Source organism: Vigna radiata, chromosome 2, assembly GCF_000741045.1.
Source record: "Vigna radiata var. radiata cultivar VC1973A chromosome 2, Vradiata_ver6, whole genome shotgun sequence".
NCBI lineage: Eukaryota > Viridiplantae > Streptophyta > Magnoliopsida > Fabales > Fabaceae > Vigna > Vigna radiata.
Window position 1 is genome coordinate 6,938,130 of NC_028352.1, and position 9,818 is coordinate 6,947,947.

Below are 9,818 nucleotides of genomic sequence, written 5' to 3' on the forward strand. Positions count from 1 at the left end.
ATGTCATTGAACCATGTGTATGACATTCAAAAGATCATTGTTTATAAACTGTAATGACATATAAATCTTTTCACACATAACTATGCCATACTTCCTAATCATAGTTGTTTCTTCCTTTCTAAACATTCACTTCCAAGATCATTAAATTTTAAAAGTAAAGCTACTTATCATTTCTTCTAGACTAATTGCTTTAAGCATTCAAATTTAACATAATAACACTCAACTAATTCTTACACTCATATTAATAATGGATAACACTACTTGTAAGTTATACTACCTAGATTCACACCACTCAAAGTGAATATTATTTCCATGCAACTTGTTAAGTTATCTAATATCAGACATTACCATAAACACAGATTTCCAAACAGTTAACCAGAAAAGAAGAAATAAAGTTTTTGTACGACTGGGGTATATTTATAACACATTATTGGTGACAGTAAATTATTGGCTTACTTTACACTTTACAGCTCCCAAAATTAATTTGTAACTGCTTCACATAAATCCATGATACAATCTGGTTATGGTTTTCACTGATAAATATTGTTTCATAAATAAGAAATATTGTTTCACTGATGTGTGTGTATATATATATATATATATATATATACCGCGCATGATTTGAAGGGCAAATGTGGTAGTTTGAAAAAGGACAGAAGAAGAAAACTAATATTATAAAAGGTGGAAAAAACAACAAAGTCAGACAACCGAACACAACACAGCACAAACAATAACACAAAAATCTCAAGTTCTCAACCACATCAACAAAGTCCATCAAATCGGCCAAAAACATCACCATAAAATACGGACCAAGCTACTCAAACTGAGTTTCTTGACCCACTCTTGTCTCTGTTTCATCCCCTTCCACTCCCACTTTCACTCTTTCCCAACGCTTCAATTTTGGGCCTTCATTCCTATTTTCTCTTTCTCTCCTCAACTTCTTATTCAGTTTCCTTTTTCTTCAAGGTAATTTTTTTTTATCCTCTTGCCTTACTTAGTTTTGCATCGATGTTGTTAAATATTCCAGTTTTCACACGCATGTTGGTTTTACGAGCTTGTTAGATCTGATTTATTGCAGTATGAGCGACGGCGGTGGAAAGTCTGAGAATCTCCACACCCAGTAACGGTTTTGCGCGGCATGAAGCAGATGGAGAAGTGGGGTTCTCTTTGAGAGAGTTTACCAGGTGAGGGCACGAGAAAGATTCAATTTTTAGGGGTGGTGGGGCTGCTTTTGCATGCGGGAATGGAAACGAGGATGAAGAAGTACAACCGGCAAGTGAGTCCGGAGAGGGCAAAAGTGTGGACTGAGAAGTCCCCAAAATACCACCAGAGTCTGAAGGTACCCGTGATTTACTATCTTTGTCGAAACAGGCAGCTCGAGCACCCTCATTTCATGGAGGTCCCTCTTTCTTCACCGGACGGGCTATACCTGAGAGGTAGAATGAGTAATGGGAGGACATAATCTTGGTTTTCCTCATTGGGATGGGGTGTTGTCTCTGTTGTTTTACTTTGTTGGTTGTGGATTTTGACTGCTGTTTCTTCTGCAGATGTGATTGATAGACTTAATGCATTGAGAGGTAGAGGTATGGCTTCCTTGTACTCATGGTCTTGCAAGAGGTGAGCAAGTTGTTGCATTTTCTATGTTCATGTTTTCAATTTTTATGTTGAGGGGAAAAGAAAACTTCACTGGTTTTGTGCCTCTGACGTTTTAGAGGCTGCATTAAATTTGCAATTTAAAATATTTAACTTTAGGTTATTTTTTCATCACTGGTATATGTTCTTCTTGTAATTCAGAAGCTACAAGCATGGATTTGTGTGGCATGATCTATGTGAAGATGATATAATTCTTCCAGCTCATGGAAATGAATATGTTCTAAAAGGTTCTGAGCTCTTTGATGAATCAAATTCAGGTAAATATCTTCCACAGGTAAAAAGTTGTTAGGTCCTAAATGATATAGAGTTCCTGCAACCTTAGTCAATGGATTTTACTTCGCAGATCGTTTCAGTCCCGTCAATAATGTTCAAATACAAAGCGTGAAGCTGTTGCCGGGGCCAGCTTCTTCTAGGAGCCATGATGAAGCCTCATCCTCTTCTAGCATGAACGGGAAAGAGACAAGAATCTCCCAAGATGACGAGCTTTCCCAAGAACAACAATCTGGTTCCTCGGATGTTTCTCCAGAGGCTAGAGCTGAAAAGGGTGATGCTCTAAGCTTGGCATTGACAGAATACAAAATTTACAAAACTGAAGGACTTGCTGATGCTTCAACTCAGACTGAAGAAAATGTCAGCAGATCCAGGGGTCAGAGAACTTGTACTAGGGGTGTATCAACGGAGGATGGATCGTTGGAATCTGAATGCCATGAAATATGTCAAGTTGAAGAAGATCCACAAGTGAAAGATACTCCACAAATCTGCAGAGATACCGTTTCTCCTCCCTCAACTTCAAGTTCCTCGTCTTTTGTGGGGAAGGCTGAAACTTTGGAATCTCTGATTAGAGCTGATGCTAGTAAAGTAAACAGCTTTAGGATTCTGGAGGAGGAGAGCATTCGGGAACCGACCAACACGAGGTTGAAAGCTTCAAATTTGCTGATGCAACTGATCTCGTGTGGCTCAATATCAGTGAAAAACCACAGTTTTGGACTTATTCCTTCATACAAGCCCAGGTTTTCCAGCTCAAAATTTCCTTCCCCACTGTTCTCAACTTCTTTTGTGTTGGGGGAGTTAGACTGCTTAGCTGAGAACCCAAAGTTGATGAGTCTCAGATTAGAAGACAAAGAATACTTTAGTGGAAGCTTAGTTGAGACTAAACTGAAAGAAGGAAATGGACTTAATGTTCTGAAACGCTCTTCTTCCTACAGTGATGAGAGGTAACTTTTGCTTTAACATTTCACTAGCAACATTATAATTAACTTGGTGAAGAGTTGCACTTACTGGTGTTTTCTTAATTATGCTAGAAAAAGATGAGAAAATAGTATATGGGTCGCTTCTTGTCTGATCCTTGATGTGGTAATGTAATAGGAATAATAATTGAGATCTTGTAATTCTTTAGATTATTGTCAGATTAGACTGAAGCCAGACAAATTATGCAGTGGTCCAAAGGTGGTAATGCTTCAATCTGGTCATACAAGGCTAATTGAGTTTCTTTCAAATCTGAATATCTTCTCCTGTTGCGTTAAATTCTCTCTCTTGCATTAAATGCACGTATTCATCTCTCAGCATTTTTCTATAAAAAAATTGATCATCTTATTTACCCTTGACCATTTCATTGTTCAATAAAATGGTTTCAAAATCTCTGTTTTCTTATGTTTTGGTTTATTGGTGTTTGAAGCTAATAGATTTCATTCAATACAAGTACTTTCACATGCATATATATATATATATATATATATATATATATATATATATATATATATATATATATATATATATATATATATATATATCTATTTTTAATTGTATGAGATGTCTCATGGAAAATAAGGCTTCAAAGGTTCAAACAGAAAGTCTTTCATTGCTGCTTTATGATGCTAGTATGTGATGTGAAAAGTGAATCATTGAATACAAAAAAAGCTGGATTGAGAATCTGTGGAATAAGAAAGAGAAACACATTTATCATATGTTATTGGGAACATCATTACTGCTTGTTCTCTTTCTATGCTATGAAATAAGAACCTTTGTATATTTATCTTCGAACATGCCACTATGTCTGAAAGGGACGTGTTAATTGTCACATTGTGGTCTATGATGTTTTACAAAATGAACTCACAAATGTGCAGGACATTTAAAGAACAGAAACCACAAGAAGACAAAGAGGAATCATCATCCTCAGGACATTCAAAATGCATTCCACGATCAATTAAGGCTTCATTGTCCAAGCATCCCCGAAGTGAATCCATGAGATCTCCTGTTTCTGATGGACCACGCCACTCATCAGACAGAATTGATGGCTCTGGCATATCCTCAGTGACATCTAATGGTAGCAGCAAAAGAATCACAGAACCACTTTCAGGGAAAAAACAAGCAAAGAGGATAGATTCATTTAAGGAAGAGGAGGAAGTGATCAAAATTGAAGAAAGTTAAGTGTTGACTCCATTTGTTTCTTAAGGCTCCTATAAAACTATCATTATGTTCTTACACCTTTCAGCAACATTAACTGAAACAATTGGTGTTTTCTAAACAGGCTTGCTTCAGGAGCTCGGGTTATAATCCAATCCAAACCATTTTCAGACACAAAATCTAGCAACAGTTGAAAAATTGAAGTTTCAGAACCTAGACAACAGAAAAACTGCTTTAGTTTGAATTCAACATGATTGTATATATATCTTGGTGGGTCCACGTGACATTTTCCTAAGCTTACAAGTAAAATTATTTTGACAATTGACTCAATGCAAATGGAGCAGGTGTGGTCCCAGTGGTCCATTACCTTCAAAATCTTTTGTGCTGGATAGAGAAGGACTACAATTCTGATATGAAGTGATTGCACATTCTGCTGTAACTCCTGATACAATATCTTCCTTTTGCACCCTTCCTTTTCCTTGCTTCAAATTATTGATTACTGCATACTACCTAGCTTTCACCTTCAAGGGCAACAGGTGCAGAAAAAAAAATTTAGTGCAGGTCGTTTTCAAAACCCTTCTCTTGGCATTGGAGCTGATGTCAATTGTCAAGAATGTGACTTGATTTTGACATTGGATGCCTTCTACTTAACATCAAAATGTAACATATCCTAGATGACCAGATTTAATTCTCAAAGCTAGAAAAAGTTGGTGAAAAGCTAATTTTATGAACCCTTTTGAAAGGGGTGCTTCAAGTCACGAATTTTAAAAGCTGGGTTGATTTTAATGATTATATATTGCTGGTTCCATATTGGCACACTACACGATTTATTGACCTTGCAGAAAGCATCAATTGAAACGACAATAAGAATCTCATGGTAGACAAATTTGTTCCAAAAACGTATGGGCTACATGAATAGATTGACATTTTAAGACTACTTTATTATAAGGATTTAGAAGGTGAGTTTCCATGGTTCTGTTTCATGGGTCCTTACTCTTGTGTCTTTAGCTTCAAACTTGAGGAAGACAAGCATAAAGGTGTTGTCCAAAAGCCTTTTGTCTGGAAAGGTAAACTCAGGCTTAGTCCTTTCATGCTTTTGTCTGGCTATTGAGATCTTGACTGACCCATAAAATCATTACCTAAGCAATTCACATATCTTTGGTTTTACTCAAGGCACAAGACATGTAGGCCACCATGCCTATCTAGTAATCTTTGTTTTGTAATCTTACCTCTTTTCTTTCTCTCTCGTTATCATATTCTCTGGGTGTTTTTGGATTTTTGCTTATTGTGGTGGTTCTAGTATATAACATAGCAATGAATTTATATGGGAAATTATGATATGAGTGACCCTTTCAGCATTTTTAGCTTTAGTCTCTCAAATGATAACCCACTTGTTATCATATATCAATAATTCATTTTTTTTATGTTTTATACTCAATATAATACAAATCTTGTTGGTTCTTAAGTATGTATTTACAGAATCCCATTGATTAATATGAAGATCCTCCACAGTTCTGTAAGAAGACACATGTTATCGTCCAAAAAAGATGAAATTGTTGGGTTTTGAGGGAAGATAAAATGAATTTGAAAAAAAATGCTCAATTCCATTATGCCCTTTACTACACAGCAAGCTACTTTGTTGTTTTTCTAACTATGTCCACCCTCAAAGTTTGTCATAGAAATGAATAAAAGCTCGGAATGGAAAATGGAATCTAATTGAAAGAAAAGGTGATTTGGTGACCAAGCATACAGTCACGGTTATTGCTTCATGCACTTCCATAATTACTCATTGCATCTCCACAGTAAAAGACTCAAACACCCTTCACTACTGCAACACATTATCATTCTATCATCACTGTTACTGTATAAAGGAAGAAGAAGAGAGGAGAATAGGAAGAAGAAAAGAGAAAATGCGAAAGAAAATATATTTCGTACATTCAGAAAAAAAATATTTCTGATGGTGTTTTGGAAATTTTATTAATTTTTATTTCGGAAATTTTGCACTGGACATTTCGGAAAGCTTGTTCCAAAAATATGTAATCTGAGGGTGTAGATTAAAATGTAATCTGAAAGTAAATTTTATAGAGAGAAAAATGGTTATTTTAGAAATTTAAGGGGGTGCGAAAATAAATTATGAAGTGCAGAAAGTAAAAGCTCATAGTCAATCATTGAGACGGGCTATCTGGGTGGCTGCTAAATGTTGGTAAAAAACTACACATCTCGAATCTATTTCAGAGTATTTTTTCTAAGAATGTATTTGAAATGTGTAATTTGTAACACTTTTAATACATTATACATAGTACTTGTAAAATAAGTGTTAAACTTTTAAAATATTATTTTCGTCATTCTACGCTTTGTTCATCTTCAGTTAAAAAAACAATGAAAAAAAATCAATTCTGTTTATGGTTTTCCTGAACTATGTAATGATTTTCCATTTTTATAATAAACCTTTACGAACCTGCTATACGATTTTCTTAACCTCATCAACTTGAGTCTGGGAGCTTTGAATCTTTGTATCATTTTAATATAATGATGGCATTGTTGCAATGATAAGGAGACCATATTGTTTCTTAGGCTTTAATAACACTAATACCATAATACAACACAGCCTAAACCAAGTTTATCCTCAACTGTCTATGTTTGAACACTACAATTTGATCTCTGTCATAAATAACTGAGTAACTCTGCTGAACAAGAGCTGTTTCCATTTCAAGAGACCCTTAATGTTCATATCACCATTTCTGTCACTCTAGACGAGCCTGGTGTAGCAGGTGCTCCCTGTATCTGTCTTGTGTTGTATGAATTGCAACTTAAACACTTATGTGCCACAATATGGAATTGAACATGAGATTTCACTCCACAATCATTGCAAAGAATCCACACCTGATTACATGTAAGATTGAGTTAAACTTAAAATTCACTTCTGAACAATTAAGTTAGATATATCTAACCTCAATTCCTAGCTCTAAACCTTTAGAATTGGAACTTGTTACTTACCATCTTGTTTTTTAAGGTTTCCGGCATTGGAGTTAAGGCAACCTGAGTACAAGTTTTAATTCGAGAATGTTACAAAACTGAATCATATGCTGCTTAATAAGTATATTAAGAGAAAGAAAATAACTGCATACCACTTTGTCAAGCTTCTTCCACAAACTTGACATGTCACAGATGGATTTTGAGCACACAGGACATGAGTACCTGTATCAGTTTTCAAAGAATGAGAATTAATAACACTGCCAATCTCAAGGTATATATCAACACGGGCTCATGGCAGAATTTTGCATGGTGAAATTCATAAAGGTGTACACCATTTAAGTTTTGTAGTGAGAGATATAAGGTTGACTTAGAAGTAAAGTTGGAAGGTTGGAAGGCGGGTAGGAGAGATTGTTGGTTCAACTCTTCCCACCAATACTTTAGAGTTATTAGATTGGTTTGATGAGTTCGGAAGAGAGATTGATTATCAGAGTTTGTGGATTCAACTCTCACCATTAACATTTCCAATAAAAAAAATTTAAGTCCTGCATTGGTGACATATAGATAGATGTAAATGCCTTACCTATGATGTTTTTCCATCTCTTTGACACAGTCTAAATGTATAGTGTGCGCGCAAGGCAAGACACTGATTTCTCTTACTGTATCAAATAGATACTGCATGGGGGAAAATGAGGTAATCTAAATGAGAATCCAACATTTTTTCTAAATATTTCAGCCAATTATAGTACTAGTGGTTTGTTTTACCTCAAAGCAGACAGGGCAATTGTGATGCATTGCTCCTTCTACACAACGGTGACCCTTTTCCATTACCTTGGAGTAGCAACATCCTAAAGCATAATTTGGTAGATTTTAAGTAATCACTAATGAAAAAAATTAAACAATTGCATTTGGAGCAATGTACTCACCACATTTCTTGCAGTGGAAAAAGTTATCCTTGCCTCCAGTTCTGTAAAAGTTATTGCATAGAGCAGATTATAACTCAAATTCTGTTGAGTAGTACACTATGAAATGTAGTTATCTGCAAAGAGAATGAAGAACTTTACCTGCAAATGCCACATTCTTCACAGTGGTATTGGTTCTTTGAAGTCTGCAAGATTGAAGAAACTTTTCACACAATTTGCACAATCAAGACTAGTACTAATTAAAAGAAACAATCACAACAGAGATTGTATTACAGTGGAGAACTCACATCATCATCAAAGAATTTGCATATATCACAAAAATACTTGCCCATGCATACTCCACAGTTTATGCAGTACTGTTGAACCTGAGAGCATGAAAAAAACCATCAGATCAGTAGCTGCAGGCATGTTTATGAGTATACACATCTTTCTTTCGATTATCATAATTCAGATTTTATAGGACTTACATCTTGCTCTGTGTCACATAAAGAGCAGATAACCTAAAAATCAACAAAATAGAATGGAGTAAGGGAGTGAACAGCATCAAATATAGATTACATTGTGAGTAAAATAAGATAAGAACAAGATAAATATTAGAACTTAGTTTGCTCAATGATCCAAAAATATAAGAGAGCTTTAATGAAATTGCAATCCTACTAAACATGTTAGTGACAATTCTCTGGCAATCAGAACATTATTTCGTAAGAATTACTAAGTCACAGGATAACAATCACCATAAGGAATCAAACCCAATTCAACATCAAGAAGTGAGTAGACACATGCAAACCTTCTTAATTTCATGGCGTGGAACATCATGACGATCCACAACATCAACCTCCTCAGAGTTCTGATTAAATTAAAAACAAAAACGCATAAGAAACATGTATGTATTTAAGAATGTCTTTTCTGCTAAACTAACACAACTCTAGAACGACGAAAAATTGGGAAGAACATAAAACTATACCTTAGCTTCATTATGGCAATGCCTACAGTCAAAAACCTCATCACAGCACGGCGCTCTGATCTTGCATCTCCTTCTGTAATGCGTGCACCTGTTTCAAACAGCATGGCACAAACGAGATAAGATTTTTCTACCTTTTCCCATAAAACAAAACAGGGAAATGAAATCCCAACCGAACCAAATTCTCAAATACAGAAGATGAAGAAGAAGATAAGAAAGTCATCATCTTTGAGACATTAAGAAGTACCCAAAATTCTGAATCCCAAGTTCCATAGCAGAAAGTTGCGTGGGGTTAGACTCAGAGTACTCTGATACAAGAAGACAATTAGATGAAACAACCTTTGCGGTGGTTTCCATAGTTCTGTGTGCCAGTGTTGGCAAAATCCACTTGTTTAGTTTGTTATAACGTTGTAGCATCTCTCATCAGAATTCATTTAAGATATTTTTAATAAACACTATATTTTAATTATAACTTTTTTTAAAATTAAAAAATAATTATTTATTCAATTTCCCTAAGCAACTTTCATCAAAATATCTTTTACTTTTTTTTATCATGTCTTAATTTAACCTTTATAAGTTTCACCGTTTCACATCATTATTAAGATATTTTTACAATTTTTATTTTAATATAGAATTTTATAATATTCAAATTTTATAAATATTTTATTCAATTATATCTATATATTTTAAGAATCTTATATTTTATATTATTTCATTATATTTTAATAAAAAATCTTATATGATGTTGGAAGAAAGCATCTAAGTTGCATTTAAAACATCATTAATTTATGATTATTGATATTCAATTCTATAAACACCTTTTCTCTCTATGACGTTATCTACAAATGCTGACTCGGCTACACGCAAGGACGTGTTACAGTTAATAAATAAAATCGGAATGTCAT

The 9,818-nt window shown here is 34.6% G+C and overlaps 2 protein-coding genes across 3 annotated transcripts; one reads left to right on the forward strand and one right to left on the reverse strand.

Moving 5' to 3' along the window:
* Positions 1-711: 711 nt before the first annotated feature.
* LOC106776549 (protein UPSTREAM OF FLC) lies at positions 712-5,446 on the forward strand. 2 transcript variants are annotated; one of them, XM_022778515.1, is made up of 7 exons: positions 712-966; positions 1,063-1,436; positions 1,548-1,617; positions 1,795-1,910; positions 1,997-2,867; positions 3,777-4,076; positions 4,181-5,446. In XM_022778515.1, the coding sequence occupies exons 2-7, from the start codon at positions 1,244-1,246 to the stop codon at positions 4,248-4,250; spliced, it is 1,620 nt and encodes a 539-aa protein (XP_022634236.1). In that variant the 5' UTR covers positions 712-966; positions 1,063-1,243; the 3' UTR covers positions 4,251-5,446. The 2 variants fall into 2 exon arrangements, with proteins under 2 accessions (XP_022634236.1, XP_014519519.1); XM_014664033.2 differs by having other exon boundaries at positions 1,079-1,436.
* Positions 5,447-6,558: 1,112 nt separating this feature from the next.
* On the reverse strand, positions 6,559-9,314 carry LOC106755507 (E3 ubiquitin-protein ligase RZFP34). Its single transcript, XM_014637679.2, has 12 exons — positions 9,161-9,314; positions 8,917-9,004; positions 8,740-8,799; positions 8,420-8,452; positions 8,240-8,317; positions 8,094-8,137; positions 7,956-7,996; positions 7,795-7,877; positions 7,613-7,704; positions 7,185-7,254; positions 7,054-7,095; positions 6,559-6,939 (listed from the first exon to the last, which is right to left on the reverse strand). The coding sequence occupies exons 1-12, from the start codon at positions 9,268-9,270 to the stop codon at positions 6,784-6,786; spliced, it is 897 nt and encodes a 298-aa protein (XP_014493165.1). The 5' UTR covers positions 9,271-9,314; the 3' UTR covers positions 6,559-6,783.
* Positions 9,315-9,818: the final 504 nt, after the last annotated feature.

Coding starts and splice junctions, on each gene's coding strand:
- LOC106776549 (XM_022778515.1), top strand. CDS start 1,244: ATGGAAACGAGGATGAAGAAGTACAACCGGCAAGTGAGTCCGGAGAGG. Junction 1,437..1,547: donor GGACGGGCTATACCTGAGAG/GTAGAATGAGTA, acceptor TTTCTTCTGCAG/ATGTGATTGATAGACTTAAT. Junction 1,618..1,794: donor TACTCATGGTCTTGCAAGAG/GTGAGCAAGTTG, acceptor CTTGTAATTCAG/AAGCTACAAGCATGGATTTG.
- LOC106755507 (XM_014637679.2), bottom strand. CDS start 9,270: ATGGAAACCACCGCAAAGGTTGTTTCATCTAATTGTCTTCTTGTATCA. Junction 8,138..8,239: donor GCAAATTCTTTGATGATGAT/GTGAGTTCTCCA, acceptor TCAATCTTGCAG/ACTTCAAAGAACCAATACCA. Junction 7,997..8,093: donor GAAGAATGTGGCATTTGCAG/GTAAAGTTCTTC, acceptor TAACTTTTACAG/AACTGGAGGCAAGGATAACT.